General features: G+C 44.9%; 3 protein-coding genes and 1 non-coding gene across 4 annotated transcripts; 1 reads left to right on the top strand and 3 right to left on the bottom strand.

The window, feature by feature from the left end:
- Positions 1-5,705: 5,705 nt before the first annotated feature.
- On the bottom strand, positions 5,706-5,778 carry TRNAA-AGC. Its single transcript has one exon. It is a non-coding gene; the product is annotated as a tRNA-Ala (tRNA).
- A 64-nt stretch (positions 5,779-5,842) lies between these two features.
- LOC119323868 (methyltransferase-like protein 23) lies at positions 5,843-8,162 on the top strand. The gene is made up of 7 exons (XM_037597577.1): positions 5,843-6,034; positions 6,368-6,472; positions 6,821-6,907; positions 7,007-7,057; positions 7,150-7,243; positions 7,335-7,419; positions 7,506-8,162. The coding sequence occupies exons 1-7, from the start codon at positions 5,882-5,884 to the stop codon at positions 7,660-7,662; spliced, it is 732 nt and encodes a 243-aa protein (XP_037453474.1). The 5' UTR covers positions 5,843-5,881; the 3' UTR covers positions 7,663-8,162.
- Positions 8,163-8,534: 372 nt separating this feature from the next.
- LOC119320029 (protein Abitram) lies at positions 8,535-11,761 on the bottom strand. Its single transcript, XM_037594175.1, has 7 exons — positions 11,485-11,761; positions 10,921-10,969; positions 10,446-10,572; positions 10,296-10,366; positions 10,138-10,210; positions 9,128-9,250; positions 8,535-8,946 (listed from the first exon to the last, which is right to left on the bottom strand). The coding sequence occupies exons 1-6, from the start codon at positions 11,654-11,656 to the stop codon at positions 9,137-9,139; spliced, it is 606 nt and encodes a 201-aa protein (XP_037450072.1). The 5' UTR covers positions 11,657-11,761; the 3' UTR covers positions 8,535-8,946; positions 9,128-9,136.
- A 1,941-nt stretch (positions 11,762-13,702) lies between these two features.
- On the bottom strand, positions 13,703-16,018 carry LOC119323422 (probable glucuronokinase 2). The gene is made up of 6 exons (XM_037597084.1): positions 15,626-16,018; positions 15,243-15,392; positions 14,905-15,093; positions 14,701-14,817; positions 14,451-14,611; positions 13,703-14,326 (listed from the first exon to the last, which is right to left on the bottom strand). The coding sequence occupies exons 1-6, from the start codon at positions 15,833-15,835 to the stop codon at positions 14,047-14,049; spliced, it is 1,107 nt and encodes a 368-aa protein (XP_037452981.1). The 5' UTR covers positions 15,836-16,018; the 3' UTR covers positions 13,703-14,046.
- Between the last annotated feature and the right edge of the window lie 4,375 nt (positions 16,019-20,393).

Raw genomic sequence — 20,393 nt, 5'->3', positions numbered from 1 at the left:
AGTTTTGCTGCGTTTGGTATTGATTTCCTGCGAAGTAAAAAACAAGCAAAAAACAACAACTGGCACTGGGCACTATGTCAATAGGTTAGTCCCAAAAAATGATATAAAGTTGCTATAAAATGATTGTAAAACATCCAAGAATGATAATATAACAGCATGGAACAATCAAAAAATATAGATACATTGGAGACGTAGTTCAAGCCAACATCAGTGAAGGAAATACCTACCGTTGTTGTGCTGCATCATCCCTTCCTCTTTGGGGAAATACCGACGTAGTTCAAGCCAACATCAGTCCTCAATATATGGTTTAACATAAGCATTAGAAGCATAGTTTGTATAGCAATATTCAAGTATGCAAAAAAAATTAGATTTGTAAAGAGTGGCATCATACTTTTCAATCAAATAAGCAATTTCATAAGCACCCTTAAAAGCAGCAAATTCTTCAATTTGTTCAATATCAAAGTAATTATAAGCATCTTTGGCTTAAGAAGATAAGATTCCATTATCCTTAAACTCACATTGGAATTGAAGGTGTTTTTTGGGCCTTCAGAACAACAAGTTAAATCATATATTTCACATAAATTCCAAGCATAGCATTGCAAACGATTAATTTGATACCGTAAAAGTTTCCCTTTTTGAGATAAGTGGTGTCGCACAAAATAAGCATGCTCCTTTAATGATTTTCCCTCAACTAAGCTAGTTGGGTTTTCAGCACGAGCATCAATGGATCGAAGAGGATCCAAGTAAAAAGCTTCAAGAGTGTGGTAGATTTTGAGTGGTTCTTCAACCACTGGGTTAGCAGGTACAACTAATTTTTTGGTATTTTGTGTTTCCTACCCATAACTAAAGATAGAAAACAACTTATAATAGAAAATAAAAAGTACTTACTGAAAAAGCAAAACAAGCACACACGAGATTATTCACAACACGCTATTACTCCTCGTCAGCGGCGCCAGAAAGAAGTCTTGATAACCCACAAGTATAGGGGATAAATTGTAGCCTTTCTCGATAAGTAAGAGTGTCGAACCCAACGAGGAGCTAAAGGTAGAATTTATATTCTCTCAAGTTCTATCGACCACGATACAACTCTACGCACGCTTAATGTTCACTTTACCTAGAACAAGAATAAAACTAGAAGTACTTTGTAGGTGTAGTAGGATAAGTTTGCAAGATAATAAAGAATGTGAAAATAAAAGTTTGGTGATGTTCTATTAAAAGTACAATTAAGTTAGTATAGCGAGTGTGGGGAAGTGGTGGAAGGATTTGCGGAATTGTCCCTAAGCAATTGATTACATTACTAGACCGATAGCAAGTCTTTATGTGGGAGAGTCCACTTCTAGCATGTCATCCCTTACTTGGAATTCTATGCACTTATGATTGGAACTATTAGCAAGCATCCGAAACTACTAACGTTCATTAAGGTAAAACCCAACCATAGCATCAAGATATATATTGGTCCCCCTTCAATCCCGTATGCATCAATTTATATGTTAGGAAGAAGTTTTCGTCACTCTTGCCCTCCAATGCATAGTTCTATCAACATACAACTAACCCTATGGTGTGATCCACACGCGCGCTCATATGATGGGCACCAAAGGACAACAACATAACCACAAGCAAATTAAACCAAGCATAGCAATTCACCAATTACCGATAGGACAACAAAAATTTACTCAAGCATCATAGGATGGCAACACATCATTGGATAATAATGTGAATCATAAAACACCATGTTCAAGTAAAGGGTACAGCGGGTTGCAGGAGAGTGGACCGTTGTAGATAGATGGGGGAAGGTGATGAAGATGTTGGTGAACATGACGGAGTTGTTGGAGTAGATCACTGTCACATGATGATTGCCCCGGTGGCGTTCTGGCACCATCGGGGGAGAGGGGGAGAGAGAGCCCCCTCCTTCTTCTTCTTCCTTAACAGATTGGATCTCTCTCTCTCTCTCTCTATCTATCTATCTATCTACCCATCTATCTATCTATCTATCTATCTATCTATCTATTTATCTATCTATCTATGTTTTCTCTTCTGTTCCGCGACCCTGTTTTCTGGCCCTTCACCGTTTCTTAAATTCTTGAAGATCCGTAACTCTGATTGGGCTGAAATTTTAACACAACTTTTATCCATAAATTATTTTTCTTGCGGCAAAAGAAGGGTAGCAACCGCCTTATGAGGTGCCCACTACCCACCAGGGCGCATGGACCCTCTGGCGCGCCTTGGTGCCTAGTGGGCCCCTCGATCAACGTCTTGCGTTCATTCTTCTTCCAAAAGTTTACATATATTCCAAAATAAATGTCCATACATTTTTATCGTGTTTGGACTTTGTTTGATATGGATATCCTGCGAAACCAAAAAATACAACAAATAGGAACTGTCGCTAGGCACTGGATTAATTGTTAGTCCCAAAAATAATATAAAATGTTGCCAAAAGTGTATGAAGTTGTTTAATATTGGCATGGAACAATAAAAAATATAGATATGACGGATACGTATCAAATTCTTCCTCCAAACAGCCTCTCACAACGAAGAATAGCAATGGCGGTGACTCTTTGTTTCGCACAAAGATATGTGGTAAGTTGTACATACCTGAATCAAGGGTTGATGGTGATTCATAATCGGAAGGAGAGGCAGATGGGAACCCTATGGTCCCCACATGGGTCACACACATGCCCCCCTCCTTGGACATGTAGCAGGGGCGTGTGGGTCCCATGGGTCTCCATAGGGGTCCACCTCTTGCAGGTAGCCTTCCCTTTCAATGACTTGCAAGAAAGTATTTTTGTTGGATTTTTCTTAGAATTTTATATCTGCACAATAACAAACACCATTCTGCAATTCTTCTGAAGACATCGCCTGTCTCATTCAATTTAGCAAGTCTATAGGGCAAGACTAACAAAAAAGTTCAAAAAAATAGATATGTTTAGAACGTCTCACTGGCTTGGGAGTTGTAGGGCTCAATGTCAATAGTAGGCGCATGATTTTGGTAGTGGTGGTTCTGGGGAGAGAAGGAGGGAGTGGGACTAGCATTTGAACTACGGGGGAGATATGTTTCCTTGTAGTTGGATGTTTTCAGGTTGGGGTTATCCTAAGTGGTGGATAGAGGGAAGCACTTGAGTAACCATGGCAGGAAACCAATCCAACTATCCAATACCCTTATGCAAATTGAACATAACCCAGATGGTTAGATTCCTCGTGATGAAACTTATCTACCAGGGGTTTAAGTTTTAGACTTGGCACTTGTGCTCACATTGATTCGATTATATTTGAGTTTTGCTGGCAATGTTCTTTTAGTTCTGTCGTGACTTTGTCAATACCAAGAATTACCTGTTTAGATTCTTCTTTTTCTTCACAAACTGTATCAGCATTGGATTTCATTCATTAAGCATAGAAATTGATGTAGCCGTGAAATTACAAGGGAATAAAAGGAAGAGAATAACAAATAACGACAGCTGTAAGATAGAAAAAGAGACGATGTGTTGAGACAACAACATGGCAATCATCGAAAAGAAGGAAGAAATGGAGGACCATCTTCTTACAGCGTCCTCACCAGCGGAGGTTGCTCCAAAAACACCACCATCATAGAAGAAGGGCTCCAATCACCCAAAACCAAATAATCTGACCGCACACAGTCGAAAGGCAACAAGTAACCGGATGCACACCTGGATGAAGGACCACATACAGTCAAGGCTACAACACAACAATGGTACCCACCAACAAAATTGAAGGCCATCATGGAGTGGAGTCCACACCTGAATTGCTTTGCCCTACACACCCACCACCGCGATAGCAGAAAGCAAACTCGGACACCTTCAGGCCACGCCAGGAGACGATATAAATAAATAAGAGGCAGAACACCCACACCACCACAACCGAACACACTCGGCCATAGATGACGCCAAGCAAAGAGGCTCCAAGTCGATGCCTCCAAGGAGGGGAGCGACACACAAAATGTTGCCATCGACAGATTCAGATGGATTTGTCGTTTCCCCGGAGGTTCACAAACCAGGACAAAGTGTCATAGCAATCGATGCCACCATGGAGGTAAGTGGCACTAGAACGTTTCACCACTGTCAGTTCCGGCGAAGAGCTAGAATTGAGCTATTGCCTGGAACGCCAGACATCACCACCGACTGCGCCCAAAATCACACATATCAACATTTTTGCCACCCCAACAATCTGACCCCGCACACCACTAGAGACATATCATAGCAGTGGGCACCGAAAAGTATGGTCGAAAGCTGGATTTGGACGAAGGTGGCAAAATCCACAAACACCGAAGCGTGCGACAATGAGGGGCCACACACGCCCACGACAAAACCTCCACCCGTTGCCTGGCCTCCACCTCCAGCAAGCCAACAGACCGTCGCCCGCCGACAAGACCCCACCCCTACACCAAAGTAAGCCGTGACACCACAATCGTCCCAAGGCCACCACCCTAGGTTCCGAGCTCCCCTACCATGAGGGACGGATGGAGGCCCCGTCCCATTTGAGAATGAGGCCCACTAGCACCGGAGACGAGGCCGGCGACAGTGATGGCGAGGGTGATGAAGTAAGAGCCCAACGGCGGCTAGGGTTTGGAGTCCTCAAGTCCCCGGAGGAGACGACATGGGAGCGAGACGAAGCGATTAAAGATCCTCGCTTATAAAGAAAAGGTTGTGTGTTAGCGGGCGTGAGCGAATATATGTTATCGTCTGTGTTTTATTGTGTTTATATAAAAACAAGACATTTATTTATTTATAATAAATTGTTGTTGCCTGCCTTATCATTTTCTACATCTGACTGAGCTACTGATACCTTTTGAGCTATGCTAAAATTATTTTTTAACGGAAATGTGCTTTGTAACTAACTTAACACCTCATCATCCATAAAAAGAAAATAACACCTTCGCCTCCCCACAAAAAAGAAATTGGAGAAGTGGGGTATCGATCCACAAACACCGAAGCGTGCGACAATGAGGGGCCACACACGCCCACGACAAAACCTCCACCCGTTGCCTGGCCTCCACCTCCAGCAAGCCAACAGACCGTCGCCCGCCGACAAGACCCCACCCCTACACCAAAGTAAGCAGTGACACCACAATCGTCCCAAGGCCACCACCCTAGGTTCCGAGCTCCCCTACCATGAGGGACGGATGGAGGCCCCGTCCCATTTGGGAATGAGGCCCACTAGCACCGGAGACGAGGCCGGCGACAGTGATGGCGAGGGTGATGAAGTAAGAGCCCAACGGCGGCTAGGGTTTGGAGTCCTCAAGTCCCCGGAGGAGACGACATGGGAGCGAGACGAAGCGATTAAAGATCCTCGCTTATAAAGAAAAGGTTGTGTGTTAGCGGGCGTGAGCGAATATATGTTATCGTCTGTGTTTTATTGTGTTTATATAAAAACAAGACATTTATTTATTTATATTAAATTGTTGTTGCCTGCCTTATCATTTTCTACATTTGACTGAGCTACTGATACCTTTTGAGCTATGCTAAAATTATTTTTTAACGGAAATGTGCTTTGTAACTAACTTAACACCTCATCATCCATAAAAAGAAAATAACACCTTCGCCTCCCCACAAAAAAGAAATTGGAGAAGTGGGGTATCGATCCCCATACCTCAAAATAACACCTTCGCCTCCCCACAAAAAAGAAATTGGAGAAGTGGGGTATCGATCCCCATACCTCAAAATAACACCTTCGCCTCCCCACAAAAAAGAAATTGGAGAAGTGGGGTATCGATCCCCATACCTCTCGCATGCTAAGCGAGCGCTCTACCATCTGAGCTACATCCCCGTTATGTTGACGTTGCACCTTACACATTTCATTACTTGGCTAGCATACGCACTACATATTTTTCCCGGCCTGTGGCCTGCGTTTTCCCGACTTCCGCAACGCAATGGACTCTGCTTCCGCTTCTTCGTCCTCGTCGGAGGCGGAGGAGGAGGAGCCCGGGCGCGCTCCGCCACCGCGCATGACCACGGTCTCGCGCCACTACTTCGGCGGCTCCTCCTCCGAGAGCGACCACGACCTCCGCGTCGACATCATCGAGGTTAGTCCGTCTCACCTCGTACCCCACCCTCTTCACCATCACCAGTGGACAGTGGTGCTCGATCTTTACACGGCCAAGAGCCACCACTTACGTCCGTCGTCGCCATGTCTTTCACTCTCTGTGACGGTCAACGCTTCCGGGCAACTCGTCTGTACGAGCGACAGCAGTGGGGAAGGACGGACTCCGTGGTTGGTGCAGCTCAGCCGTTCGGCGAAATGCTGCTGCCATAGGACAGGAGTCCAGGACTAGTGCACGGATGTCTTCCAGCGCTAGTGCTATCTTTGTTCAATTTGTCTGCCTTGACGAACTGCATGCTTATCAACCGGTGTGCAGAATATAGAAGAGGATTACGGGATGTTCGTCTGGCCATGCAGCGTCATCCTCGCGGAATACGTGTGGCAGCAGAGGCCGCGCTTCTCCTGCTCCAGAGTTGTCGAGGTACTAATCATCCTTATAATTCTGTACGGAACAAGTTCCAGTGCTTAACACAGGGTACTTCTCCATGCTTGAACCTTTGGACAGTCATTATTCTCTGTGTCGGTGCATTTTTTTTTACAATGGAAACAGTAGGAAAGACGTGTCGGTGCGATTCATATTCCTACGTCGTGAGTTCTTTGTTTGGATGGAATTGACTATAATTTGCCATTTTAAAAATGAAAGATTTCTCTGTGTTACAAGTGTGGCACTTATTTTCCTGTTCTACAAATGAAAAGATTTCTTGTAATGTGAATGTCGCCGTTCTTAAAAAAAAATTACGCTTTTCTGATTCATGTCTATGGCTTACAGCTTGGTGCAGGAACCTCGCTGCCAGGTATAGTAGCTGCAAAAGTTGGAGCAGGTGTTACGCTGACAGACATTGCACATAATACAGAAGTTAGCTCAACCCCATCCTGGCTATACCGTTTTGTAGTTCAGTATTAGTTGTTGATGGCTCAAAACTAACTGGTTTCAGCTTTTGATTTCAATGAGTAGGTGCTGGACAACATCAAGCAAGTATGCGGCCTCAATAATGTGAACTGTACGGTATGCTTTGATCTGAAGTTATTTGTTACAGGTTGCATCTTTCGAAAGCAGCTTTACATTTTACAAGTAGTAGGTCATACTTAACCATGCAGGTATTAGGACTTACTTGGGGAGATTGGGATGAACCTGTTTTTGATTTGCACCCTGATATTATTCTCGGAGCCGATGTGCTTTATGATTCAGCAAGTAAGCTACTTATCTACTCCTCTTGGCTTGCATTCTTGTCACTTTGGCTGAGACACGTAAGTTAACATACCGCTGCATCTATGTTGGTAAGAATTTGATGATCTCTTCGCAATGGTTACCTTCCTGCTGGAAAATTCTCCTGGGGCAGTGTTCATCACCACATACCACAATCGCAGGTTCCAAGAAATTCTTCAACCTTCTCCACTTGATAAAACTGCTTCGAGCTACTCCCCTAATAAATCGGCCTGATTCTTTTGTGCAGTGGTCATCACTTGATTGAATTTTTGATGGTGAAGTGGGGTTTGAAATGTTTGAAGCTTCTGGATGGCTTCTCTTTCCTTCCCTCTTGCAAGGCTGATTCACTACGGGGAAATATTCAGCTCGTGGAGATTGCACTTGAGAAGGAAAAACCTAAATGATCTTCAGGCAACCAACTGGAGTACATTAGCTTCATGTTAGTTATTAGATAGGAAATGCTGCATCTGGTGTTCCAGCCTTTGCAGGAGTTGGCTGAGAGCACAACCAACAAGGACATGATAATGCAATGTTTGGGCCTTCACTACATATGACTGTACATTAGGTAACTCCAGAGTCTCATGAAATCATCCACAAGAACTTTACGCTTGAAAGGATTTGTTTATGGGAGTACCTAGAACTCATCTAGATGAGATATAATTTGGTCTCATTCACTTTGAAAACAAGAACATATACAATCCACGTCAGCACACACACATCTTATAGCATCACATCCAATGGCTATAAAAGGTGAATGAGACCAAATTATATCTCATCTAGATGAGTTCTAGCAAAGCTGTTTGTTTATTTGAAGGGAAGCAGTCTCTCTTTTTTTGGGTTTCGTCATTAATTGAACCAAGCAATAGCTTTGGCAAGCAGAAACACAAGCTTTGTTCAAGTCCAACCGATCATAAATTCATAATCACAGATGTGCATTGCTTGTACACTCATTGGTTGAAGCATTGCCTTGTTTAAATTCATGAATCCACTTTCATCCATGCGTTTCAGGGTTGTTCCTCTTGAATAGTACAACAATCTAATGTGAACCTTGTATGCTTAAATCTGGTAGAGCTTTTGTTTCGATAGACGACAGAAGATGTGCTAGTAGTTGTCTTGGGAAGTATTGTGATTTCATAGCATGTGTACAAGAAACATCTAGGAGAACAGAAGCGAAGAAGAAAGGTAGTCAGGAACCAGGTAGAATTATAAGTGAATGGACTTTTTTTTTTCAAAGATAAGCGAATGAACTGGTCCGCCTCCCAATTCCCGACAGAAAAAAATTAAGTAAACTCCATTCATTATTTGTATCAAACTAGCATACATTTCTCAATCATTGTTCTGTGGGGGGAAACAATCAAGTTATACAGTAAAGGAGTGAAGCACATAAGCTCTCTATGAACTTCAAATGATTTCGATTCCAAAGCTTGCTCTACAGTTGAGTAGACTATTAAGTTTGAAAGTATCAGAATAATGCTTCTAAATTGTCAGAAAAAGGGAACAGACTCCCTCACTGTGGCCACTACAAGAGGATTCATATCACGCCGGTAAAGGTGAATTTATCTGGAGTTAGCTCTCAAATTCTAAATAAAATAGATGGCATCTGTGCGAGGATCAGGCCATGGCCGATGAGACCTGAGCTTCAGCTCTGAATTGTAAAATTAATACACAATTGGCCGGCATGAATTCCTCTGCACAAATTAATAAAATAAGAATCAGATGTGCATGTGCATGCGACAAAGAATGATGTAAGAAAACAGTATTCGTTATGAGCATTTCAATGGAATTGATAAGCACGCTGAGTCAAAGTCCGGAAATATGCTCGCCCAAGTTCATCGCTATCTTTGAAAGCAAAAGGTTATCACTGACTACCTTTTGGTGTCAGCAGATTCCTCTCAAGTTTTTGTAGTCCTCAAAGCTAAGAAATTTATCCTTAACTTTGAGCCAGTCACCTGGTTTCTGCATGAAGATTGCTATGTATCCTTCTCTGTCGGCCTACAAATGAAAAGGAAAAACCATATACCGGTCAGAATATGGTAAATGTCATCGGAGAAGCCAAGGAGCGAAAATTCGAGGAATTGAATGGGTGAAGCATTTGGGTTAAATCACTGTGGAGAGTACGCCTTTTGCATCTTACGTTCTAAATCAAATTTCTCCTTAACTAATGAAAAATTCATGTCTCTTTCTCTGTTTCAGAAAAAAGGAATATAGTAAACAAAGCAAACAAATGTGCACAATCAACATGTTGTTTGAATCAACAGACTCTTCACAGGCAAGGTTTCGTCACACACTTCTGGACAAAACATGAAATACTTCAACAGAGGTAATGGAATAATATACAACATTACAAAAGTGCAAGCTTATCCATGTTGAACTGATTTTTTTTTACTAGAAACATGTTAAACTGAAATTCGACGAGATATTCCTCTCAAGGTTGCACTCATGTTTCGGTGCTACTCAGCACTCACTTGGGAACAACACCAACAGTGAGTTTACAAAGAAAAACTAACTGAAACATCTCTCAGATACGCATGGATCATAAAGGCTGGACCAGAAAACTATCTTCAGTAAGAGACAATCGGTAGTGGTACCAACCAACTACTCCCTCCGTTCCTAAATATATGTCTTTCTAGAGATTTAACTATGGACTACATACGGATGTATATAGACTTAGTTTAGAGTGTAGATTCACTCATTTTGCTCCGTATGTAGTCTCTTATTGGAATCTCTAAAAAGACATATTTAGGAACGGAGGGAGTAGAAAAATATAGGTGGTTCAATTTATGCATGTAGGCGTCACCATTGCTACGATATGCCACCAACAACGACAAGCCACACTAATAGCAAAGCATCAAAAGTGTCCTTCTGATAGAGGTACTTACAGAGGTATTAAGCAGATCGGGTTGTTTCATCAATCTATCATTAATCTCCAAAAGCTGCCCTTTCACGCAACACCTACGGAAATTGAACGTAGACAACACTTCAGTGTAAAAATACAATGACGTCAGGCATAATCAATTGCGAGATCTAGCGGACCAACCTCACCACAAAAGTTTTATCCTTTGTGCAGACTTTACATAATGCTGAATTTTCTTGCAAATGTTGTGCATTCTGTAATAGGAAGCAGACATCAAATGATTCTGCCAATTAATCAATTAAACAGGGAAGATACGTCAATCAATCAAATTACCCTTTTGCGTTTCCCTGTGACTTTTATCTCACTGCGATCTGTCTTGCCAACATTGAAGTCAATGGCAGTTATTCCCCCTTCCTCTTTCAGTGCAACATGGGCTGGAGCTAAACCAACCACGCACAACCTAAAGTTTGAAGGAACATAAGAAACCAAAGAGAATAAATTTCCTTCCTAATCACCAATGTCAAGTTGCTAAGCAAAAAAAGAGTTATTAGCATGTGTCGACTAGAGTTGCATTAGAAATAAGTAAGCGACATTAAACAATGCATCTGTCCAAGGCAAAGATCACTAGATTGATATTATTTATGCATACATTGAGCAACTTTTTTCTACTGCCTAGAAATAACCCAGCTTCAGATAGTACTAGTGAATATGCAAAGTTCACCAGAAGACCATTTATTATCGCTAATCATGAGAAAGCAAATTTTGACCTGTTTAAGTTCTCAATAAAATAAAAATAAAATAAACCTACCCATTTGGATGTCGGTACACAAACTGGTCATGTCCTGGGTTGAGATAATCTGCCAAGAAAACGAGAAGAGATGGGTTAGATGACTGAAAGTAAGAGTACACGATTTAAGTTTAACCATTTTGGTTACATTTGACAATAGGCCATTGCAATAATTTGTTAACTAAAATTACAGCAGCACAGTGCAGAGTTGCACACACAGAGACACAAAATAGGGTCCTATTTTCTTTAGATATTTTACAAGAAAGAAAAAAAAAGGCATTATTCAGGTTGGGATGGACAAATTATTTGATAAAAAAATTTAGTACTCTGATACTCTCACAACAACTTTGTAAAGCATGTAACCAGTTCAACATATGCACAAACAATCAATTCAGTCAATAAGCACTACAGAAAGATTAGAGCTTCCGGCGCCAAAGAAAGGAAGCAAGCTCCACTTGAGAAGTGAGGATCTAATACTCCTTCCACTCCAGAAATCAAACGCTACCGATGGAACAGAGCTCTAAGCACGAAATCTTCCAGGTACATCATTTAGAGGCGCAGCAAAGTTGGAGTCTTTCTTTTTACCGGCGACGAAGTAGCGCGCGAAGTTGGCCTCGACGGCGGAGGGCGGGGTCGCCGGGAGGCTCCCGGCGTCGGGCGCGATGAGGGCCCGCGTCTCCTCGTCGAACGAGGCGGCGTCCCGCGGCGCGTGCCCGTCGACCTGGGGCGCGCATGCCGCCGCGTCCTCTCCCGCCATCCGAGCTGCTGGCTCCTCCGTCGGGCGGCCGCGGCGTAGAGGTGGGGGAGATGGCGTCCGGTGGCGGGCGGCGGCGCGGTTTGTGCGCGCGTGGGAAGGCGCTGGAGTGGGAGTAACGTGGCGAGCTTGGGTTTGTGCCCCGGGCGTTTGTGTGAGCGATTCATGGACTGGGCCGGCTGCGTGGGTCGGGCCTCAAGCGACAACAAACAAAGCCCGTTCAGGGACGCCTCTGCTAGTCTCATAATTTTTTTTCTCTATAAATTTGGCTCTTTGAGGGACTTCAGGCACATCTGACCTCCGGGCAAAACTATTTCGGAATCTGGCCCCGTGGGGAATAAGCAACATGTTCAGTGTCATGTGTTGTGGCGCCGACCCCGAAATAGTTTTTTTTTTAGAAAACGTCGGCATTTATTGATTAAGCAAACAAGTTACAAAGAGTCTCCCGGATACAATCCGGAGCAGACTGAAAAATGCAGACTCGAAGAGTTCAAACTAGATCTAGCTAAAACATGAGCTAAAACATTGCAATGCCGACGAACATGCTTGAAAGTCACGGACGAAAGAGCTCCAGTTGTCATCCTGATATCAGCAACAATTGATCCCACAAAGGAGCGGGCGTGGGAGGAAGAATTCAGTCTTTGCACCACAGAGAGACAGTCCGACTGAACGATCACATCAGAGTAGTTCTCCCCCCGAACCAAGCGCACCGCCCGATGAAGAGCCCAAGCCTCCGCCACTTCAGGATCAGTAACACCAATCAGGGGTCCAGAAGCAGCAGCTATGCATCGACCGGAATGGTCCTGAACCACCACACCAGCGCAAGACTTGCCAAACTCCCGTGAGACAGCAGCATCAGAGGAAACCAGAAGCGTACCTAGCGGCGGCGGAGACCATAGAGAACTGGAAGCAGGGGTCTCACACCTAGTTGCAAGAGTAGGCTTGTATAGGTGCTGGAAGACCATATCTATATAAGCCTGAGCCCTCGCAGCCGTGCGCCGGGGGTGAGTGAGGAGCTTCAGGTTCATTTCTTGCAGAGTTCCAGGCCTCCCATATATGCCAGATGGTGATAGTGATAATTGTAGCATCACGCTCGGAGCCGCGGGAGAGATAGTCAAACAACCACGGCTTCGGCGACGCAAAAGACAGCTTGATCCCCGTGGACTCCTTGATACCATCCAAACTGCTCGAGCATGTGCACAGAACAGCAAAGCATGTTCAACACTCTCCTGTCGGCCACAGAAACAGCAGTCCGTCCGCGTTGGAACCTGGCGGCGAAGCATTTGCTCACTCGAAGGCAAGTAGTTATGAGCAAACCTCCAAAGCACAATCTTCATTTTGTTAGGAGCCTTGACCCTCCACAGCTCCTTCCACAATCTTTCCTCCAACTGCCAATTAGAGTGTTGTCCCCTGCCATTACAGCTGCGGGCTGTCAGGAAGCGAGACGTCCTAGCCATAACAGCAGATTTAACTGAGTACTCGCCCAGCCTGGTGAACGGCCAGCGAGCAAAATCAAAGCCACCAGAACTGCAGATAGGGAAAATTTGTTGGCCACATCAAAGGCCATCGCCGAATCTTCATTCCAAGTCCCACTCTCCTCATCAATCAAACAGTGGACCTTGGCCGAGGTAGGTATGGGGTGAAGGGGCCGAAGCAGCGTTGGAGGGATCGAGGGGATCCAGTGATCAATCAGAATGTGAGTGCTCCTCCCATCCCCAATACCCCACCGAATCCCTATCTTCAGGAGATCACGACCATGCAGAATCGCACGACCCCGAAAATAGTTTGACGTTGAACATGTCACATGTTCGGCATCATGTGTGGCACCGACCCCAGGGGTCAGATTCCGAAATAGTTTTGCCCAGGGCAGACGTGTCTGAAGTTGCTCAAAGAGGCCAGGTTGTCAAAAAATACGCTAGTCTCGTCTTGCCGCTGGCGCTGGGGACCGACCGTAGGCGGTTTGCAGAGCAGAGCTGAAGCTGGAGGGTATCCACCTCCAGCAATGGAGGAACAAGGTTGACTGGTTGTGATCAACTGACAATGAGGTCATCGGTAAGAAAAGGAACCTTTTATTTTGCATGCATCAGCATGATAATACGTCAGTGTAACACTTACACCACACAAGCACAAAAGTATACCTCTGTAGATGTAATATAATACTCCCTCCGTTCCAATTTACTCGTCATGGTTTTAGTTCAAAGGAACGGAGGGCGTACCTTTTACATCCCTAAAGTAGTGATCTAAAAAGGTCTTTTAGGGATCTAAAGGGTCTTACTTTACAAAGGGAGTATAAAACAACATGAAAAACTCCTGTGATCCTGTGATGACTTGAGCGAAGAAGAAAATGAACACTCCTGTGGTGACAACAAATTGCATACTTCCACTGCTTTTATCTACCCCATAACAAATTTCAGCTCTTCCTCCGTGAGCTGCGATGGAGTGACTTTGATCGGCTCCTCTGTCAGGGCCGACGGGGCGACTTCAATCGGCTCCACGGCGAAGCCGGCCTGCTGGCACGCGGCCTTCAGGAGCTCTGCCTGTGCGTCCCCATCTGGGCACAGAGCCACCACCGCGCCACCACTGCCCGTGAACTTCGACGCAGCACCGACGCTCCTCGCTACCTCAACCATCTTTATGTTCACCTCGCCAAGCGCGTCATCTCCAAACATTTGCCTGTGACCACCCACACAGGACTGGTTAACTAGCTTGTACTGCTGTGAAGGTAAAGTTCGTACACATACATATGCCCTGTTCGTTAAAGAGGCTGTTTTCCAAGCCTCGTCGGCGTTGGTCTCACCTCCGCAGATCAAAGTTCCTGTTCATAAGCCTCGCGAGCTCTGTATAATTCTTCTGCAACAACACATTGTGGCCATCATACGCGAGCTGCGCGACTTCTTTCATCGACGATATTATGAACTCGTCTCCGTCGAGCCACCTTTGCCTGACGCTGCTGTGGACCTAATCAGTTAGACAAGGTTCAAATGTGGACATCAGAAAGATTGTTCAAGCAAAAAAAGTAGTGGAATTTGAATGCAGGTTGAACAAACCTTGCCAGAGTCACTCGGGTTCTCGGCGTAGATGAGATACAGAGGGGGGAGCAGATCAACGTCAAGCGGCGTGTACACTCCATGGCCCAGCTTATCCATATGCTCCTGGCTAAAATCCTGAGGAGCAAAACACAACTGAAAGATTCAGCTAAACAGAACAACAGGTGAAGGTGAACATGGTTGCTTAGCTGCCACACATTATACCATGTAAACAAGGCCGCCGTAGACCTGCGCGACGCGGTCCTGAAGCCCGGCGACGATGCCGAGCTCCTTCTCGGCGTTGAGGATGAGGTTGGGCCTGACCTCGACCCTGATCTTGTCCCTGACGCCGTAGAAATCCAGGAGGCAGCTGAGCGCGGCGCAGACGATGGCGCTGGAGCCGGAGAGCCCTGCCTGTGGGAAGCAGAGGAAACAAACCAACTCTCAACGGCCAGCGTTGGAAAAGCATAAATCTTTGAGGGGTGTAAGGAATGGGGGGACCTCCCCGGCATCACGAAAGTACGGATGAATCTGAGGGATGGGGGCGGCTCGGGGTGGGGGACCTGGCGGGGAATGTTGGTGTCGTATGACAGGGTGAAGTTCTTGTCCTCCAGGGCGATTCCGTTGTGCTTGCAGTGGTTGTGGAAGATCCTGCAGATCGCCAGCAGCAGCCGCACGCCGCCGTAGTACCCGCCGCCGTCCAGGCGATCCACCTGCAGACGGATTCGATGGGAAAATAGAGAGATTGGTCGATCTGACAAACCCGGTGGAGATTAATCTGGAAGAAGTGAGATTGGTACTACTAATGTTCCTGATCATCATCTGTCCCGCGCGCGGTGCAATGGATCGATTCGCGTGCGTTTGCTAGATCTGTCCGTTCATGCACCGGCGTTGACGTATCTACTATATCCATTGCGAGGGAGGGGGGAGGGGGAGGGGCGCTTACGAGGGCGTGGAGGGAGGGGAAGGCGACGAGGTCGTGGCGCGGGTGGGGCTGGACGAGGAGCTGGTCGGAGGGGCGGAGGCGGACGGTGGCCCAGAGGCCGGCGACGGCGAAGGAGACGGCGCGGCCGCCGTAGACGTCGCTGGGGTTGCCGAGGAGGCCCACGCGCGCGTAGGCCCTGCGCTCCATCTCCATCTCCGTCTGCATCACCATCACGGACGCCGCTCGCCGCCGCCGATGATCCGGCCGGGATGGCGGGGGTTGGACTGATTAATAGCAGGATAACAACGTCAGCTAAGCAGACGGGCCCAGTCGTCGTCACTCGTTTCCGCTTTGGACACAGGTGTTGTTACTCTCGCCCGCTGGATTCTGGCAGGCTGCATCAGTACTACTAATTGGATAAAGAATGGCAATCACAACATTACTATCTAGGGGTCGGGTTGGGCTAGCTAAGCTGCTAACCTGATAACGGCGTCAGCTAAGCAAGGGGTCAGGTTGAGGTTGAGGTTGAGGTTGGTGAGTGGTCACACGCCACCGCTTTTCCTTTCCGGAAGCTACTGCCGCACGAGTCGAGTGTACTGTACCCGCCGGAGTTTGGCGGATTGCTCTCCTCTGTGTCCGGAGGAAGCCTCCATTCTACTACTCTCTCCGTCTCGTCTCAATTATACAGTAGTACTACTAACCTTTAGTATAAAAGTTGTGCTAAAGTTAAAACATTTATTTTGGGGCAGCTGTGACGGATCAGTACCGTTATTCAGAATTTTTGCAAGTCAGTACCAAGATTGAGACTAATCGTTGCAATACGGGCTAAGCGTCGTATAACGTTGTATTTACGCTGTATCTGACAACCCGGCCCCACCTGTCAGTTGACAAGCTGGCGAACCGGCGTGCCTGGCTCGGTCAGTCTACCTGGTCGAACCCAACTCACTCACTCCCCTCGAACCCTAGCCCTCGCCCCGCTGGAGCTCTCGTCTGCCGATTCGCCGCCGACCGCCGCGCAGTCCCCCGCGGCCACTGCACCATGGTGCACGAGGATGAGAGCAGCGACTACTACTCCAACCTGCAGTACATGAACTCCCGACGACAACAACATGTTGTACCGAGTGAGTGGTGTAGCTAGGGTTAGGGTTAGGGTTCCTGCTTTGGGGGTTTGATCTTTGATTTGGGGGGTTTTGGTTCATTTTGCTCCTGCAAATCCCTGCCAACATTGAAGACCAAGACTACATGGGCATTGAGACGGGAACCATTGTTCCCTGCGAGCAGCATGGGCTGCCATGTGAGAGGCGTGTAGCCTTTGAGGGATTTGAGATGGGCAGGAGGTTCTTAGCCTGTCCTCTTAAAGTAAGATTATGCACTTTCTATGTTCTTTGTATTAAAATGAGTTTGTAGTAGCCCCACGGTATTTTAAATTGGTAGTAGTTTGGTTCAAGTAAGATTTTGTTCTTGTGATTGCCATTCTTTATCTAGTTAGTAGTACTGGTGCACTGATGTTGATCAGTGAAGTAGGCATCTGTTAAATTTATATGTGGCCAGGAGCTTAGTTTCCAGTGCACATCATTGTTTAAGCTTTGATCCTATAGTTTAGTGCTTTATGAGTGCTTTATAGTTGTTGTACTTTTTGTAATGATTAAATAAAGTGGATATGTGATTGGGTTGCAGTGCACATGTTGTGTTGTTCTCTAGGTCATTGATAATTGTAGTATATGATTGAAATACAGTTAGTTAGTTCTGTTGTTCTTTAGTTCTTTATTTAAGATCATATTCTTTAATTGTAATATTTAGTGTAGTTGTGATGTTCTTTACAATCATATTCTTTAACAAATATAGGTGCTGAATATATTGCAGGAAGGTCAGAACTGCGGTTTTGTTCAATGGGTTGACCCAGAGTGGCCTCCTACAATGCAGAATGCATTGTTGAAGCTATGGGAAATGTATCAAGACAGCAAGAGTGATAGGAGGAAGCATAACCTGGAGAGTTCACTCACTATTCACCATTTGACAGAAGAAAAAATAAACTGGAGGCCAACTATGACAAATGAGTTGAAGATGTTCATCGACTTTTGAATGCCCAAGAGGATAGGGTGCTGGATTTCAGATATTTGCAGTCTAAGATGGAGAGTGCAAAGGAGAGGAAAGCTGAGGTGACCAACTCAGTTGTCTCAGATATGAAGACAGAGATGGAGAAGAAAGAGGCAGAGATCTTCAAGCTGCAAGAGAAGTATGCAGTCCTTATGAACCTGACAAAAGCCCAAGGCACTGTCATCAGGAACGTGAAGTTCAACCATTTGAAAGAGAAGGAAGTGCTTAGTGCAGCCATGAGGAACTTGCAGTTCCAGGTTGACGAACTAACTAAGTCTGTGGAGAAGCGCACCCAAGATAATCTCAAGCTGAAGCATGATGCTGAACTCACTAAATCTCAGGAAAAGCTCACCCAAGAGAATCTGAAGCTGAAGCAGGTTGATGAACTCACTAAGTCTCAGGGAAAGCTCACCCAAGAGAATCTCCAGCTGAAGGATCACATTGGTGATTTGAAAAAGGGACATGATAAGCTCATCCAAGAGAATCTCCAGTTGAAGGATCACATGGGTGATATGAAAAGGGGACATGACAAGCTCACTAAAGAAAGGGCTCAGCTGAAGCTTCAGATTGCTAGTCTGTTGAAGGCAGAGGAGAACAACAAGCAGAAAATGAAGGCGATCCAGGCCATCTTGGATGAATGAACAAGATGAAGAGGCTGCTTAGCTGACCTTTTGTGAAGCAGTATCAATGGATCTATTCTGTATATCTGTATGGATCTTTTAGTTTGAATTATGGTTCTGTAAGAATCTATTAAGTATGTTGCTTTAAGTTATGAACTATGTTGAACTCCAGTATGTTGCTGTAAGAATCTATTATGGTTATGTTATGTATGGATCTTTCAGTTGGAATTATCTTGCTTTCATAGATGCTTCATAGAATGGTAAAGTTATGAAGTTTTATCATCTTTGTGTATTTCATATATGGATGTAGTTAGATAGATAGATACTCCCTTCGTCCCAAAATATAAGAACGTTTTGCAAGCTAACATAGCTTGCAAAATGTTCTTATATTTCGGGACGGGGGGGAGTAGAATGGAAAAACTAAACCCTAACACTTTGGCTATTTTGGGTTCCGTCGATGTCAACAACCCCTAGAGACTAAAACTTTGGCTATTTTGGGTTCTGTCGATGTCGATAACCCCTAGAGACTAAAACTTTGGCTATCTTGGGTTCCGTCGATGTCGACAACCCCTAAAGACTAAAACTTTGGCTATCTTGGGTTCCGTCGATGTTGACAACCCCTAAAGACTAAAAGTTTGGCTATTTTGGGTTTCGTTGATGTCGACAACCCCTAAAGACTAAAACTTTGGCTATTTTGGGTTCCGTCGATGTTGACAACCCCTAAAGACTAAAACTTTGAAACATATAGCATGTCAACCCAAAATAATACTCCCTCCATTCCAAAATAGATGACTCAACTTTGTACTAAAGTTAGTACAAAGTTGAGTCATCTATTTTGGAACGGAGGGAGTAATTGTTTTGAAACTCTACCAGATAGCATGTCAACCCAAAATAATAATTGTTTTGAAACATATAGTACTTGCCCCCTCATCTCTTGGGCATCTTTGACATAGTTTAGAAACATGACTCATACATAACAGAAAGAGTACTCTAACAGATAGCATGTCAACCCAAAATGATAACTGTTTTGAAACATACATAACTGGCCCCCTCATCTCTTGGGCATCTCTGACATAGTTTAGAAACATGACTCATACATAATAGAAAGAGTAGTCTAACAGAAAGCATGTCAACCCAAAATGATAACTGTTTTGAAACATACATAACTTGCCCCCTCATCTCTTGGGCATCTCTGACATAGTTTAGAAACATGACTCATGACACTCATGTGTTTCCACTTGCAGTAAAAAAGGCCATCCATCCAGAATGACCTGTAGGGCCAGTAGAAGTGGAAGCACTAGAAGCGGAAGCCCCAGCAGCAGATCTTGGTGCAAAGAAAGGCCTTGAATGCCTTGCAGTCCTTGCAGAAGGTGCTATGATCTAGCAGGTGCAACCTGTGATCTAGCAGGAGCATCTTGTGATCTAGCAGGTTCAGCCTGTGATGTTGCAGGTGCAGCCTATGCCCTTGCAGGTGCAGTACCTTCATCAGCATTCCTTGATCTTCTAGATGCCTTGAAAAAATGAAGGAAACATACAATAAATACAAAACATAGTACTAGTTAACAAGGTGATTACCATATGCTTATTTTTCCTTAAAGCCAGCTCTGGTTTCAATTGTTTGCTGCAGCTGGTGTACCTATGGCCTTGGAGCCCACAGTTGCTGCATGTTATAGTGGTCATTCTTGAACTCTCCTTTGGCTTTGGAACCTCGGATCTGCCCTTTATCCTCTTCTCTTTATTTCTTCCCTTCTTCACATGAAATTTAGGTGGATCTATGTCTTGTCCTGTTGTCTTTGCCCAATCATGTTCACCAAGAACATGATATATCATTGGTTCATATGCTGCTAGGTAAAAAGATTTTTTGAAGAATTTGCCCACATAGTCCTCTGGAAAACCTTTTGCCTTGTTAATTGCTGACATTGCATGGTTGCATGGTGTGCCACTCAGGCCCCACTTTCTACAACCACATGTATGAAGTTCCAAGTTGACAGCATGTGTTTGCTGCCCACTAGTTACTTGCCATAGATTAACACCAGCTTGAATGGGTTTACAGAATCTAGCCCTTTCCGTTT

Source organism: Triticum dicoccoides, chromosome 6B, assembly GCF_002162155.2.
Source record: "Triticum dicoccoides isolate Atlit2015 ecotype Zavitan chromosome 6B, WEW_v2.0, whole genome shotgun sequence".
In the NCBI taxonomy this organism is placed as follows: domain Eukaryota; kingdom Viridiplantae; phylum Streptophyta; class Magnoliopsida; order Poales; family Poaceae; genus Triticum; species Triticum dicoccoides.
This window is presented reverse-complemented; position numbering and strand designations above follow the sequence as displayed.